The 18,202-nt window shown below is 27.3% G+C and overlaps 1 protein-coding gene across 3 annotated transcripts in view; it reads left to right on the forward strand.

The window, feature by feature from the left end:
• Window positions 1-18,202, forward strand: part of LOC129609300 (uncharacterized) — a 236,994-nt gene that overhangs the window by 111,270 nt on the left and 107,522 nt on the right. For all 3 annotated transcript variants that reach the window (XM_055521242.1, XM_055521244.1, XM_055521243.1), the window contains exon 3: window positions 14,798-16,551. In XM_055521242.1, the coding sequence (XP_055377217.1) occupies window positions 14,853-16,551 (1,699 nt within the window). In that variant the 5' untranslated portion in view covers window positions 14,798-14,852. The remainder of the gene's footprint in view (window positions 1-14,797; window positions 16,552-18,202) is intronic.

The following is an 18,202-nucleotide window of genomic DNA, read 5'->3' on the forward strand; positions in this document are numbered from 1 at the left end:
TTTTATAATTCATATATGTATGCATACGCTTAGACAAATTCATTGTGTTGTTATTCGACTCTTTAAAATTTTTTCCCAGTTTTTTAAATTAAATAATTTAAAACAAATTAAAATAAATTAAATAAATTAAAAAAAAAATAATGAACCTCAAAAAACAGAATAGTGAACTTAACATATTGGCGTTCAATTAATTTTTTGAACTTAAAAAACTAGAAACGCAAATAAATGAGTGCTCTTGCAAAACAAATTAACTAATGACAGGAATTTACGTAATCTGCAATTTGAGAATATTTCCATTGATGAGAGAATGACGAGAGTTCCCGTAATTAATGTCAAAAGCTTAATGGAGAGAATAATGAGCTTTAAACGAGAGAATAGTTGATTTTTCTCATTAATTATAAAAACATTTTTCTCGTGAATCTTGAGAAGTCACAGTTTTATATATGTAATAAATTAAGTATATAAGAAGAGAACTGAGTAGTGACAGTTTGATACATATAAGTACTATATTATAAAATAAGCCTGTATGGTTAATTAAAATTATTCACATGTCAGTCGCAATAAGTAAAATTTGTTTCTTTGTTAATTATAGAATTTCATATAATTTTTTATTTTGAATTTTATATATCAGTTTTATCACGTATATGAAATCGCTCTATTAACAATAATATAAAAATAATATTATTAAAATTAATATAAACAAAAAAATTTAAAGCAACGCTCAAAGCTTACAAGCTATTCTCGTGTTTTTAATTTTATCTAATCATGTAAACATGTTAAAAATAAAAAAACAAAAAAAAAGAAACACGGCAAATTTTCTTTGCGATAATTTTACGATTTTTTTTTTATTTTGCCGTTTATTTATATAAATTTTTATATTTGTACGTAACGACATACATACGTACAGTACATTCCCTGTTAATGAAGAACACCATCTCTCTCCATTGCAGAACATGCAATTTTTAAAATTTTACGATGAAGTAATTAACACTTATTAGAGTTTGCTAAAATTGAAAAAATAATAGTAAAAATAATTTACAGCGTCTGTATATATATATATATATAACTTGTGCGTACCCTTACAGTAAATTTAGATTTTCGTTTATGGGTTTTTTTATATCGTGTAACTAATTAAAAATAACCCACCTATTGTATACACAATGCGGTCGGTAAAAATTAACAAGTTTTTCATATCTAAGCTTTGAGAGCGCTTTCATAAAATTTTTATTTTATCACCTTTCTTGGAATACACCTTAGTAATATTGGAAAATTTTTCTGTAATAAATCGAAATATACTTAAACGAGTCTCGACATAGTGAAATCAGAATATGTCACATATATTTCTAAAACAAAAGTGTACTCATTTTAAGTATAACACGGTTATTAGTGCAACAACTTGTTTATAAGCTTTGACAAAAACGTCCTATACTTAATATTAAAGAATTTTCATAAATAAGTTAATTTTAAACGAGTTCGACTGTGTATACACATATTTATAAATGTATATTACTATTTAAATAATATGTGTATGTAAAACATTCAGTTAGCAGATTTACGGTTAGTACAAATAACATTTTAATTTTAAATTTTGTAACTTCCGTCTGGGATGTTAAGTTGTTTATGTTGGAACGTTAATAAAATTTTTAAGAAGAATTATATCAAATTTAATTTTTAACGAATATTTTTTAATTTTTTAAAATTGTGATATAAAATATTATTCCGAATTAATTTATGAATTACCTTGAAGGTCATCAGAGTCGCAACATTATTCTTTAATTAGGTAAAACTGAAAATTAGGCAGTCTTTTCTTATTTTTCTTTAGCTACAATGAGCACGGAAACTGAATTGGATTATGTTTAGATGCCTGTTATAACACTGTCGTGTGATAGTATCGAACTGAATGAATAATGCATAATATGTATAATAAAAATTTTCGGATTATGTAAGAAAACAGCTAGGAAATGAAAATTCCAACTAAAATTGAGTCAAGTTAGAAAATTAAAAGTTATGTTACCCAAATTAAATTAAAAATTATGAACTCCAAAATAGTGATTTAAATATTACCTTTGCTTATTTAAGAAACTCATTAACCGTATTTATTTTCGAAACAATATATTATACACATGCTTAATGTTGAGAGGAACAACCAACAGTGTTGTTCTTCGGATAATTTTTTCTCATACTTTTTCATTCATATTTTTCACAGTATAACGTACACAGCATACGTAATGCATAATCTCATTGCATTAATTTTTGTTATGTTTATATTAACTGAAATTCTCTCTTATAAAATGAAAAGAGCAATGCATCCACGAATTTCCACGTAAAAGAACATTAAATTTACGAACCATTGTTCGAGAGTAGTTTGGTGTATTAAACGATATGAAACTGATTAATTTTGGAGTTCAAATGAATTAGCTCCTGCTCAATATCAAACCACAATTTAATTAAGTGCTATTTTGCAAATTCAGTGATATTTCAATATGCAAACACTCTGAAATACTTGGTAATGCTATACTCTAACAATAAAATATGATAAAGAAAAATAACCCTGAAGCTTTTCTTTCTTAAATCTCGACTTTTGATCGTGTATAAATTTTTTATACGTTTCGTCATTTTTCTTTTTGTTTTTTATTAATATTTTCTTTTCTTATCTATTTAATCATATGATAATAAAATTATTAAAATAATACGATAACGTAATTCAACTCTATGTACTCTTATTCTCTATTAAAATTAGTAAAACTTTATAATTTGCCAGTTTCTTTGTTATTTATTCGGGGTTTCAATTTTAAATTTAAAGAAAATAATTACAAATTTTTGAATTAAATATAAAATTGTAGCGTTCGGTCAAATTAATAGAACGATTGATATATTATTGTGTTTGTGGATTTTCAGTTTCGAAAAAATTTTTTCTAGTGAATTTCAAATAAAAATCTAGCATTTTAAGAGAGTTCATGTGATTAAATCTAATTTTATAATTATACAAGAAATAAAATGTTCTAATTGACAACAAGAAGTTTATGTTGAAAGAGCTAAAATTGAACTGATTAAATTATTTAGAAGCAAGAAGAACATAACAAGAAAGGTATAAATTAAATTTTATGCACATATTTTAAATTAAACCTAAACTATAAACGAAACATAATTTTGTATATATAATTACGAGAATAGATGGAGTTGAGCCTGTCAACTATGTAACACCCGTACAAATCAAAACATTATTTTTATATTCGTGTCTAATTTGGTTTAAATACTCGTATTTGCTTAAAACAATTTTCACTTAAACCATGAACTCATAAAATATTAACAAATTTTATCGAAAATAATTGCCACATTGCGATTTCGTTTGTGTCAGTATAAGTCAAATATAGACAAATAACTTGTAAAGTTATAGGGCAGCTACCACAATAAGCCATGAATTTTAAACTACTTTTATCAAACATATATAGTGGACCTAATTGCGTTTATTTTTCATATAAAATGATATTGCTTATGAAAATGTACAGTTGAAGTACAATTTGGTACAGTTTCGGCATTCACTGTAGCAAAGAATTAGTGTAAATTTGGTGAAATTAGTTCAAATAGTTTTTGAGTTATTGGTGAGACAAGCATGGCTAAATCGACTGAACTATTTTAACGTTAGTCAAACCCATATATTTGCATCTACACCTCAGATCATCATTTCTTAGCGTTACAAACAGATTTCCAAATTTATAACACCCTTTGAATATACGTTCTTATATAATAAGTATGTATTCAATTAAAATACTTTGAATACCTACTTCAAAAAGTTTAGTCACAATAAGCATTTTCAAAAACTTTTTATAGTTTCCGAAAAGAAAATTTTCACCATTCACAGTTTATAGCTTGCAAAAAATGAATTGCCGAAAATTCAACCTTAAATAATTTTGATAGGGTCGGAAATAGAATAAAAAGTTAAGTTAAAAGCTTCGAATTTCAGACTTTTGCAGATGCGTCGAATTTCGTCAATGAACAAATGAGGAATTTAAAAGAAGATGCTGGTTTCCATAGAAAAAGTTACTGGTTTCGATCGAAGTGGTTGTTTGGCAACTATAGTATATAGGCTGGAAGACATAGGAAAATAAAGAACGTGAAAACTTGTTCCAATGAAATAAAATTCTTTTAATATTTATGCAGAAATAATATTGAATTTTTGAATTCCTCAAATTTGCAGTGTGTGTAAAAACTACGAGTAATACCAAAAATCAAGCAAAAATTATACAATGGCCAACAAGACCATGGTTAATTCTGCTTATTGACGCAATTAATTTTACACATAATAACCATTGTTGTTATACGTAAAATGATGTTTTATTTGTAAAATATTAACTTAAGTATTTATGTCAACTCCAAAAATATAGTGTTCTATTCCTTATTTTGCTTTTGTGGTATTTAATATTCAAGTGATGGAGTTTTCTTCTCGTGTATTTAATACGAGTACTAAATATAATGTAAAGTATATACGAGTACTTATAATGTGGGTGTGTAGCTATATATTTAATATTTCTGTTTTAACAACGTGTAAAGGTCAAAATACTTAAATTTTAGTGAAGAAAATCAAAAATTCATTTTCCACGCAATATGAAATTCCTATTTAATATTCAAAAGGTGCTTCATTATTTTATTGGCGCGTGTTCTGTTTACTCGCTGCTCATTTAGTTTGTGTAAAAACTATTTTATTCTTCTTTCTACTATTAAGAGTAGGGTAAAGTTTGGTACTAGTAAATATGTTTGAATATTTTATTTATAAATTGGTATTAGCATAACATTAGTTTTACATTAATTTTACAAATAATTTTTACTTTCTTTATCGATTCCTTTAAGTTGCGAAAGGAAAGGTTTTTCGTAAGGCTTGTTAACTAATTTTTAGGGTTTTTTAAGATTTGATGATTTGATTTAGAATTCATAACTATTTTCATATTTAAAATGCATATAGGAGAAACGCATTTAAGAAGTGTTCTTAAGATTGACCTGTCTGTCTGTGCACTCTTCTGCCTCAGTTTCGGTTGGTCTAATTTTTATGACTAAAATAAATTGAATAAAATTTGAATTAAATTCGTGTTTTGCTGTAGTTTAAGTCTTAGAAGAATTCACTTGTGACAAATAAAGAGATCATTCTAGTAGAGTGTACAATCACAGAGTAGAGTAGAATAATTTTAAACTTGAAAATATTATTATATTGTTGGCCATGTTTGGTTTATATTAATTTATTAATTATTTGAAAATGATGTTAAAAATTTTAATAAAATTTTGTTTAGTTTATAAACGAAAGTAAAAGTTGCATGTCATCTAAAAGTAAAATTACTAGCATGTTTGATTTTAGAATTAATTTTACACAATTTGTTAAATTTTTTTATAGTCTTTCCAAACCAATGAATCGAAATTCTTGGAAAATTTATTAATTTTTATTTAAGTAACGCAATGATTTAATTAATTTTTCTTTCATATTTAATTATATTTTAATAAATAACGTTTGTTAATAATTTGTAAGTTGTGTTAATGTTTTGTAATAATTAATGAAAAAATGCTATTTTAATTAATTTGCTGCCATATCTTTATTATTAAAATTATATTTAACATTGAAAATGAAAATTTAATAATTACCCACATTTATTGACAAATTTTGAAAAAAGTGCTTGTTATTTTAACTCTGTCCGTCCCTCTACCCTTATGTTTGTTTACAAATCCATTACACCTTTTAAGATCTGAAGTTGAAGTTTTATTTGTAAATACATCTGTATACTAGTAAGTCATTTTTGTGGAAGAAAATTTTTACTTATCTCCCCCCCTCTAAAAACTATAGCAGCTCAATAACCCCTAATACTCCGTAATTATTTTTCTTCAATATATTTTATATTCGAGCATTATGTTAGTGCTTGTTTCTATAATTTTTTTTTCCTCATCCTAAATATATGCAATCTTTTGAATTTTCGAATAAAAGAAATTTAAGTGATGTAATGTATTACTGTTAACAGCAGTATTTTAACTTGTTAAAGAGAAAAGTGCTACTTTATAAATCATTGGCTTATGATTCAACTATATTGGATAGATTTTTTAATGTCCATATATTTGCCATGTGACTCTTCCGGGCACAAATAAGTTTATGCTTTGATTTCGATGTAATAAATCTAACTTTTGATAAACTTTTTACAATATATGCAATTAAGAATTTTGCAGCTTATCGCTTCGATAATTAGAGTCATAATCGGTTGTAACCTATTAAAAATCTCAAATTGCATTAAAATTTTTACATTAATTTTAATAGTCAATATGACCGGCTATAATTTCTTTATACTACAACAAATTATTTATTTTCAGAAATTGATGATATCAATAATTATTATGTTAGCCTTCATTTCTTTTTCTATTTTCAGTTATGATGAAAACTGATAAGCGATACGCGAAAAATAAGAGAAGAAAACAAAAAACAACAAAAAAATTTACAAATTATGTTTAACACTATTTTTTCATTCATTTTGTACACTTGTTGTTGTTTGTGAATTTATGCTATAGTTTTTATTATTGTATAAGTAAATATTTTTATATTTACAAGTTCATTTTATTATGTAGAGGGTGTTTGTCTTGTAATAATTATTAACTTGCTGAAATTGTTAAATAGTCACAATAACTAAAGAATTTTTATTGATTTGTATAAGGCATTTAGTTAATTACAAATTGGAATAACAAGAATTTTCAAATACTAAACGTAAAATTTACTTTCAATTTTATCCGAATTTTAGAAATATTTTGAGGTATAGCTTAGATTTTATCACATTAACGTAACAAGTACAACCAACCTTTAATCGACATATTTCACTATAGCAAAAATTATATCCGAACAACGTTACAAACCAATAATATATTTATAATTAATTGAATTGGTTATTACTATCTAGGTCTGGTTTCTTCCGATTATCCGACAATCACTTGACGTAATGGTATATTATTAAAAAGTATTTTAGTTTTCATTATAGAATTTTAAATACCAAAATTCATTTTATTCTGCAATACTGAAAAGTTTTGAATAACAATCAATCACGTCATATATGGTGACAAACCAAACGTTATATATGGTGAAATGTGCAAATATCTTATAGTTTATAATTAATTACATTTATATTAACTGTTAGGATTATCACTTCCACCAACGAAGAGCTACTACGCAAAGAACATTTTGGTTTCTGGCAATTTCGTTCAGTTTGACCATTTTTTGTAATAGCTTAATGAAGATTTATAAATGAGTCGAATTTTTGAAAAGATTTCATGAATAGCCTCTTAAACCTGTGCTTAATTGGACGGCTATCACAGTCCTCTTGGCAGTTTTGACCAAAAGTTTTAAGAAAAGTCGTGAAATTATGCTAAATTTTTCAGAATTCAAATAACTGATGAATTACTAGAATAATTATTGGTCTATGTCTCTCCAAAAAACTTATGAAACACTGCCAGTAAGTTGCTCAATTATGAATAAGAAGACAACACCTTGTATTTATCAATAAATAATTGATAATTTTTGTAAAAAAAAAACTTTGTATTAATTTTTATAATATCATTTTAAAATATACAAAATTATATTCGGTTTGATTTCCTTTTTGTTTTTTTTTTTTTTAATGTACTTATGCCTCTTATTCTCTTATCTTTTTGTTTTTTGTTATTTTCTTCGTTATTATTTTTTGTCTCTTCTCTTGTATTTTGTATGTAATTTTCTATGTAATTAATTAATCGATTTCGATATTTTTTTTGTTTTGATTTTTTATTTCTAGTGTCTGCTCTGTCGAGTTTTTCTTATGTACAAATTGTATACGGTTTAGTCTTTTTAAAAAATTTGATTAGTTTGGTTTGATGAATCGCGAAGCTTCCTAACAAAATTTCAAATTAATTTGTGCTTTTCAACAGTAATAATAATTAAATTATTTTTATGACTCTTAGTAAATTTTTCGATTAACCAACTTTTAAATTATTCTCAATGCTTGAGTTGTAGTTTTTCTATATGTAAAGTGTTTAAGCAACTTCAGCATTTGAAAATGATAAAAAATATTTATTTTAATTGTGTAAGAAACAGCAATTATCGTTGTTTGTAATTTTCCAATTTTATTTACAATATAACGAAAGCGGTTTTGTTGTAATTTAAAAGAAAATCTGTGAATTCATTCTTTTACTAAAAACATTTGCAATTCTGTAATGGCATTCGAAATTTTAGTGAAATTAATTACTTAAATTTTATGATCTGTGAAGTGAAAAAAATCTCTTTTAAGTGGTTAAAAAATATTTAAATTAAAATTTTAAAAGTTGTGTTTTTTTTTGCAAAAATATTAATTAAATTTTTTTGAAAATTTTGTGTGTTTTCGATTATTTATTTGTTATTAGATTCATTGACCTTTTTCCGGTTCATTTGATCACTTAAACTTTTTTTTCCGACGAGAGAGATTAACTGTATAGTGATGACCAAAATGGTGAATATTTTTTTTTTTATATTAACGCATATACACTTGCATATTTATTATCAAATAATATTTATATATTTAAATATTTAATCATATTATATTTAATTAGTGTTAATTTGAGCCATATTGAAAAATGACCAATTTACAGGTATTTGATAAGGTTAATCGTTAGTAAATGTTTTATACCTATGATTTTAGTGTTAAATTGTTAAAATGTCCATATTATTGTCACTCAGCTTTACTATATTTGTATAGGCGTTAACAATAAACGAGAGACAAAGATAGGCGAACCTGTGAATAATAGGGAATTTTACCCAACCCAAAATGCATTTGGTTGTTCATAATTTCCTGACACTATTCAAACTAGCTATATAACCATTAGTGTTGTTCGTGTTTTTGCTATCGTATTTATGTTTCTACATTTAATTAAGGATGGCAAGGAAGCGTTGTTTCAAATTTTTTGGCTAAATCGGGGATCCTCATTTGTTTCAACCTTTCTGTTCCAACCTTCTCCTCTATAAGTCGAGAGGTCTTAATATTTACATATAGGCTATTCCAAACGCGCTCTTTGCTCGATGGCAAAATTCATTATTTAATCATTTACTCTGAGATTACCCAAATTCCTGTGAATGTCAATATGACGTGCTTGCCAGAGAGAATCTGCAATATCAACAAGGACATTTTTCTAGGAAGTTTGTATTTGTTTCAAATTCGTTTGCTCGGCACAACCCCATAGATGATAATCATTTATATTAATATAGGCTTAATCATTTCGGTATGTGTCAAAAAGAATATACGCGGTTATAAGTTTATATAGAATTCTTAATTGAACATATTCATAACGTTTCATAATAAAATCAATCACCATTATTTTCCTTAAGAATTGTGATAAAGTAAATATTTATTGTGGTGGAGTAAAAAAAATTTTGTTTTTCAATTCTTATGGATGTGCGCACTATCGCATGTTAAAAACACAAAGTTGCAACTCGATAGTGTTTAAGGCTAATCTTGAGACTATCTTGAGATCAATTCAAATCATCGTCCTTAGGATCACCATAGAAATAAATTTTTGTTGCTTTAGTTCCGAAAGGCATTGTGATCTTATACTAGGTTTAAATAGTGTTATTAAAGGTTTTTCATATTAAATAGTGGAAAATTTTCGTCACATTTTGAGAGAGGAATATTCTCTAAAAAATATATTCCTTGTTAGAACGAAAATAAATAATTTATGAAATAAATAAACAAACCTTCAGTAAATTTTTATCTAGTTAAATTATTTTGATTTCTTATTCTTATAGGTTTATTTTTGCTAAAACGAAATTTTATCGCGAAAATCAACAAAAGTAACTAAAAATAAAAAATAAAAAAAAACGTGACTAGAATTTATCAGGCTTCCCCAAATTCCAATTAATCCGGAAATTTTTTTGATTATTACCGACCGTATTGTGTAAACAATAGGTAGGTTATGTGATGGCAACAAATTTTGCATATCGAGTTTTCGGTGGGAACGTACTTCTCCATAGTAGGGAAGTGTAAATAAACTATTTTTAGCAACCTGTCGGTCTGTCAGTCTGTCGGTCTGTCGATCTGTCCGTCTGTCGGTCTGTCCGTTTGTCGGTCTGTCGGTCTGTGTGTGCACGCGTGTATCTCAAGTTCGGCTGAACCGATTTTGATGAAATTTTATATGTAAGTATATATCAGGCCTCGGGAACCGCACTTTTTAGCGGGCCTGTTTTACATTTTTGAACATTTTGAAGAAAATATTCAACCGATTTACTTGAAATTTTATATATAAGCTCAGCTCGACCGTCCGCAAAAATTGGTATGTTTTGGAAGAAATCAGGCATCGGCAACTAGACGTTTACCACGGGCCAAATATACATTTTTGTGCATATAAAGAGAAATAATCAACCGATTTCATTGAAATTTAATATATAAATTCCTCATATTAAAGCAATGAACTTATTACTTTTTTGGAAAGATCAGGGCTCGAGAACTGATTTGCGGGCCGATTTTACATTTTTCACCATATCCACAGAACAAATTGATGGAATTTCTTGAAATTTGATATTTGAGTTCTGGTTGTTACCGAAACTAACTGGCGAGCATTTCAGGGAATTCGGGTAGCACAAAGCGAAACTCTACTAAGAGCCAAATTTACATTTTTCTAAGTATGTTAACTATAAGCTTACTAATATCCTAAAAATTGGAAAGAAGTATTTAACAGACATTTTTATAATATTCTGTAACACTTTCATTTAACTAGACAATACACAATGCGGTCGGTTATGTGCTGACCACATCAGATTTTTTTTTTTTTTATTTTAATAAAATTGAAGAATTAACTGCTTGCACGAAATTAAAAAATGGTAAAAAGTTAAAATAAAATTTCATTTGATTTCTTTTTTCTCGTGTATTCAATGGAATGCCAACACTGTAAAGTGACACATTATTATTTTGGTTTATGAATAATTAAAACAAGTGTGTGTTAATGTCATAAATTATTGGATAATTCAGAAAACCAAACAAACCAAAAAGAAATTTTAAAAAAAGTAGTAAAAGTTTGGATAAGAAGTAGAACAGAAAACAATGAAATTAAATTTTCATGTGCTTTCATAGCGATGGTACACCCAAGAAAAAAAATTTAGTTAAGCAAATAAGCTAAGAATGACAATTTTTTAAATTTATTTGCTATAGTCTCATTTGCTAAGTTTTCATACTTATTTTTATTCTCACAGAAACGAAGCTTGGTCGAAATTAAATTGAGCGTATTGTGCGCCTTCGACTAAGTAAAAGGACGTATCGTTTAAATCGTTTTCTTATTCTACCAATAAATTCGAGCTTAATATGAAATGGTCAACTCATTTTAGTTACTTTACCGTGAGGACAGATCTACCAAGAGGCTACATTTTTTTGCGAATCAAGGTCGCATGTATTTTAAGAAGGTTCATTGAAGGGCAATTTTCTGTTAAAAAATCCATGAGAATCATGATTTAACTCTGATCTACTCATGTAACTCATTTGTAACGCTTCACAATTAATTAAAAGTTCTCATTGGATTAGTTTATAATCTCAATTTCAAAATGTGTAGATCAAATAAATTTTATTAGCGAAGCAAATTGGATATTAATGCCAAATAGATTATATTTTTTCATATTTATTTTTCTGGGTGTCGAAAGTTTCAATACTTTCATAATGAAATTTTTTGTTCAGAGACGCGTACTATATTTTTTTATTAATTATTTTTGTTTAATTAAACCTTCATTAAGTTCACTTTATTTGGCGTACTTTGCTATATTTTCACAACGTGTTAAATGTGTTTGTACTTTTGTAATTTTTTCACATATTTGTAGCTACTTAAATATTCATTTTAAGATTTTTGGATGTTTTCTAAAATTTTCATTTTAAGAATCGATTTACGCACTTGTAAATCACAAAATATTTGAAGAATCAAGAATATCACAAATTACTTAAGTTTAAAGGGTCAATATCAATATTTTAATTGTAGTGACTGGATTCCGGTATCAAAATAACAAATAAAATTTTAGGTTCAATAACATAGTATTTACTGATTATCTATTAAAATTTAAGTATTAAAGTTTGTTGGACGTAATTTTTGTATAAACATACACACATATGAATGTTAAAATATTTTTAAACTGTTATACACACTTAAGAATATATTTGAATTTTGTACAGTTGGATTCTATATAATATTAATCACTATTTTGCCGCCAAATTATAGAGAGGATTTGCGTTATGCGAACAAACAAGAAATAATTTATAGTGCAAAATGCAACAAAACAGAAGCTTATTAAAGAGAATTTCGCTTTTCGGATGTTCCTGTTACATGTTGCTTGACTGTGTAGTGTATTTTAAGATTTAATTCTAATTCACCCTAAAACTCAATTGATTCGTTTACAATTTTACATTTATTTAATATTTTTTCAAAATATATTAATTATGGTTTGGATCATAAGAAATATTAAACAAATTTTATTATTTTCATAAGTCAAGTATAATAAATATTTTTGCATAATTTAAGGCGGAAAGAAAAATTGTAACACCAATCAAAAAAACTACTATTGCTTATGAAAATTGGTCTTTGTTTGTATGTATGTGATACGCAAAATTGTTAAATATTTGTTGTTGTTACTAAATTTTCCCCAAAAAAAGAAAAGTTTTACCATAATTTTTAATATTGTTTAATTGGGAAGAAACTCTTTTCTTATACATACATGCATTTATAACGTATATATGTTTTTATTAAATTTTTTTTCAAAATTATAATTAGAACCCAAAATAAAACAAGAGTGCTACTGATTAAACAAATAGTTTAATAAAACAGCAATTTTCCTTAAGTTTTGTAATTAAAACGAAATTGGTACCTAAAAAATGTCCCTGTTAGTATAAAAAAGTTTTGAAAAGATAAGCTCATACTTCTTTGCATCTAAAGTTCATGAAATAAAAAAAAAAAAAAAAAGAATTTTTTAGAACACACCAATTTTAAAAAATTTTTATACTAAAAAACCTAAATTTCTGAGTCTCCCTGAATCAACTAAACTAAACAATTCCCTGTAGTCATTTGTAAATTATTTATTGAAAAATTCTATACTAAAAATTTTAAGAATTTTTAATAAAAGGGAGGGGAAAATTAATTGTAAAATTATGGAATTGTTGAAATATTTCTTTAATCGACAGGATAACTAGTTTAAAAATAATAATTCATTTGATTTTTAAGAGATACTTTTGAAAAGAACAATTTTCTAAAAAGGTTTAGAAGAATAAAGTGACTGAAACCAAACCACTTTGGCTTTAGCTTAGTTTAAGCTAGGCTGCGCGGCCTACAAAGTTTACACCACCTTAAAGTAGCTTAGAGCTGTTTTGGTAACGTCGGATCTCTTCTTTTCCGCAGCTCATACGAACAAGCCTCATCTCCTCGAAAACCGTGTAAAATCCTTATTATTTACATTCGCTAAATCCGTAGCATACCAGAAAAGATAGACCCAGGAAATTTTTTCCTGGATTTTGCAAGGGCCGAACATGAGTAAAGAAGGTGGGTTACCGTTTACTCTTTTTTTTCGGCACAGCAACTTTTACAGAGATGTGGGCTGCCCATCCTCCTTTTCGCTTTAAGATCAAGTGATTGAAATTAGTTAAGAGCCAGGTTCTAGACAGACGAAATAAATGGTACTTATACTAATAAATTTTTTTTGTCAATTTTTTTCAAAATAAACTTAGAAAATGTCTTCAAAAGTTTTTCTCCCAAAGTAATTTATATAGAAACCAAAAACTTCTAGGGACCAAAAAAACAGCTAATTTTTTTTTTAAATTCTCCTCCTCTAAAATGGTTTGCGGTTTTTCGTTGTGATGAAAATTACGAAATTGTTTCAAAAAACTTGTAAATAAAAAACAAAATATTAAAAATTTTGTTGTACATTGAACTTTAGTTGACTTTGTATACAGTTTTTTTATTTATGAGTTTTGACTATACCATAGTAAACATCTATTATAAATATACATACATACAGTTATACATAAACTTGTAAATAAAATAATTATTATCTTTTATAATATATTGGAAAAGTTTTTGTTTTTTGTAAATATTTTTAACACTTCTAGAATATTTTAAAAGATTCGAATTTTTCTAATTTAAATTTTGATAAGAGGATTCAGTTAGATCTAGTGTATACTCAATAATGACAAAATTTATTTATTGAATTGAGTAAGGAAATTTTCTTTTATTTGGAATTGATTAAAACCTAAAGGCGCCTTTTTATTTCAAAATGTGTACATAAAGCGTGCTAGTTTTAAATTTAAAATTTTGGAATTTAGAATTTTCTATAAACGCTTACTATTTATAAAATGGTATGTGATGCATACGGAGTATTATTTATGATAAGTTTAAACCAAGACAGCGAATATGGTCACCTGTATTCTATGAGTAGCATTGAGGTCACGGGATATTATTAAACAGTATTGTGGTGTTCAGTATGGTTCAAATGTTTGTTTGAAAAAATTGTAAAATTTTTGAATAACATCCCATCATGTAAATTGATGCGACTAGAAAAATATGAGCGGATGTAAAAATTTTGTGACTTCCAAAGTGGATTTTTTTTAAATATTTTTTTTAAATTCTTGACTCTGAGTCCAAAATTATCTGCTTATTAGTCCAAAATAACTTTCTTCGATTATTTTGAAGATACTAATAAAAATCGTTTATGACCCATCACTATTTCACTGTGTTCCATATTGCTCCATTATTTTAAATTTTTTTTCAGTTCATTATTTATTAAAAATTAATTTTCATTTTTATTTTTCTCTAATTTCAGTTCTCCTTTACATTAATAATTATAATTCAATCTTTAAAAGATTTAATCCATCAAAATGGAGAAATCTACAGCACTTCATCATCATCATTCAACTAGTTCAACAACAGCAGCAACTGGTTCAAATGTTTTAGCGGGTAACGGGCCTAATAAAGTTTCACAAATTGCCAATATATTCCAAAGGCGGCCTATTGCCACCGATAATCAAGAGACTTCATTAAAAGACAGTAGTTGTACTAATAGTAGTAGTAATATCACAACAGGAGCAACACAATTACATTCACATTTACATCAGCATCATCAGCCACAAGTAACTGTGGTTAGAACTGAATCACATTCCACACGTTTTAATAATGCTCGCGCACTATTTGAAAAATTAGGTGCCGGTAAAACATCTGCCTTAAGTATTAAAATGTCACGTTCCGGTAGTCGTGAAGATAATTTATGTGATCATGCTGATAATTCACGTGAACATCAACAGCAACAGCAACAACAACAGCAACAGCAGCAACAACAACAAAATAGAAGATCTCCATCACCACCATTAAATAAAAGACGATCATCACCATTTTTAAATGATGGTGGTGTTCGTAATAGCGGTGGTATAAATCAAAGTGCCAATATTTTAAATAATAATAATACCCCAAATAATATTGTTTGTAGCCTAAATGGTGGTATACAACAAAAAGATATTCCATCAAAAATTCATAATATTTCTAGATTAAAATCTGATGAGATAAGTGGTGGTGAAAAACCAGAAAAACCAGAACGTAAATTTAATTCTCGTGAATTGATAGAAAAACAGAAAAAGTGGACATCACATTTTCCTAGAACCCGAAATTGTACAAATCGTGCAGAACCGACGCGTTGTGATATAATAAGAACCGGACCCGGTATAAGTATTGTTCAACCGAATCGGCCTAATAATAATCAAGTTGCACCACCAAAGTTACAACAAACTCAGCCACAACATTCAGTTGAATCAAATAACTCATATTACTCATCAAAATCATCTTCAATGGATTTAGAAGATAATTCATTACCACCTAGTCCACCAGTAAGACATAATGTTTGTCCACCAGAAATCAAACCAAAAAATTCATCAAAAACTGGTAGTCCAATAAGATCACCACCATTGCCGCCAATACCAGCTGCAAAACCATCTGCAGCTGCTGTTGCTGCAATGCGTTGTATATCAAGTCCAGAACGAATACGTTCACCAACAAAGGTATCTGAGCCACCGCCGGTACCAATGTCACCACCCGGTTCATCATCATCAACATCATCAGCATCGGTTTCAATAAACTCATCACCAGCAAGACAAATATCTCAACAAACTACAACAACAGTAGTTCCACATAAAAATGATGAATTTCCGGAAAAAATTCGTAAACGTTCTATTGACATATTAGAAGATCAACACAATCAATTGCAACAAAATAATTTTAATCATAATCAACAGCATCAACAATATCAAAAATCTTCAATTTCACCATTACCTATTGTTGGTAATAGTGGTAATAATGGTGGGCAACCAGTCTTTGAACAACAGAAACGTTCATCAATTGACAAAGATTTAAATTCTCCACCATTAATTGCACCACGTACTGTTAGTTCTAGTCCTAGTCCAGCACCAAGTGCATCGTCAGGACCGTCGAGTCCTGTTCATACAGAAGATGAAAAACAAGAAAATGAATCAACTGAAAAATCTGAATGGAAAAATCAATCTTCTTCTACAAGGACGGCAGAAAATGACGGTAAGTGAATATTTTTTTTCTTTAATTTCTGATATCTATAATTTCTATATTCTGGGACATATAGTTCTGCTACGTTTTTAGAACGTTAACTTTAACTAGCATCTTGTTCATTCTGGTACTCTGTTAAGACTATTTATATTTCGTTCATTTATTCATCAGTTATCCAATTTAATTAACATGAAAAATTGAATGCAATGCAATATTCTACAATTGGCCAAAATGCTTTGATTAAAATTTTCCATGAACCCTCATCTAATGAAATTCAAAAATTATTTGCACTTCTTTAAGTTTAAGTCTAAATTTCTTTTATATTGAAAAAAAAAACACAAATAATTTAAGGTTTAAAAGGGTTCCAATACTATAAAGCCCTTTTATTATAAAGTCTTCAATTAAATTAATTTCAATTTACATAAAAACGAATTTGAAAGTCAAAGGAAAACATAAACTTTATTTTTCACCTTCACCTTCAGCTTTTGTTTTTTAACATTAAAAATCATAAAGTACTAAATAAATGAAAATTAGAAAACAGGAAATTGAAAAAACTAAGTTGGGAAAGGAATAATTTGAAAAATGAATTAGATGGCATTTTTGTTTTTCTTTGCCCTTTGTAATGAATTTGAATTTATGGAGAAAAAAAGTCTAACTAGTACTAGTTTAAATTATGGAGGAAAATTGGTTGAATATTCACAATGCTTTATATTTTGCCGTAACTTTTTATGTAGGCACATAATGTTTATATATGCAAAACTGTGCTGTGTGATTGGAAACTTTACAGCACTTTGTAGTATTTTGTAGTTTAGAACCGAAAAAGAGGCGCCAATTAAGAGAAAATTGTAATTTTTATTAAATTTAATTGCTTAAATTGAAATAAAAACTTTAAATATGATGTATATGTGTCATACAAAAAAATATTTGCTATATATGAAAGTTCTCTTGTTGTTTTTGGCCGAAAAATTAAAGCTTTGCGCACGCGTCTTTAAAGATTATACCCTCATTTAACCTAAATGCTTTTGTTCTTATTGTTAAACCAAATATTTCGGGGGCACTCCTGAAAATTCTGGTTCTGTGAACTTGCGGTACTTAAAATATTTCAAAGATCCAAAATTAAACTCATGCAACTGGCTATACGAATCTAACATGTAATGGATTAAAATGGGGAAAGGATACTAGGAGAAAAAAATAATAGTAATCTTACATATTTTAGAATAGATTAAATATTTTGTAAAATTAAATTTTCAAGATTGCGCTAAACTGATATTTTAATTGAAAGGACATTTGAAACAGCCTTCATTAAGACGAATCCGCATAATATTCATTAGAGTTAATGAAAGTTGATTTCTATAGAATGGACTAAGAAAATATAACTAGATTTTCAGTTATTACGTACTCTTTTTTTTCGTAGTCTAGTTACAACAAGTGAAGTTCTAGCTAGCGTAAATAAAATTTCTAGTAAAAAAAGCATAACTAGGATTTAACACCGCATTCTAGTCGAATTTGGTTTAGAGAGTACTTTAATAGCTTTTACGCTTTATAAATCATATGAATGTGAACAAAAATCCTGCAGTATAGTGGTAGTCGGTGTAAATCTAATGGATGCTATTTTGCTTCTGCGAAGAACTTAGGTTTCAAACTCAGCTTACTTTGACATTTA

The sequence above is a fragment of the Condylostylus longicornis genome, unplaced genomic scaffold (assembly GCF_029603195.1).
Source record: "Condylostylus longicornis isolate FDR11 unplaced genomic scaffold, ASM2960319v2 ptg000038l, whole genome shotgun sequence".
NCBI classification, from domain to species: Eukaryota; Metazoa; Arthropoda; class Insecta; order Diptera; family Dolichopodidae; genus Condylostylus; species Condylostylus longicornis.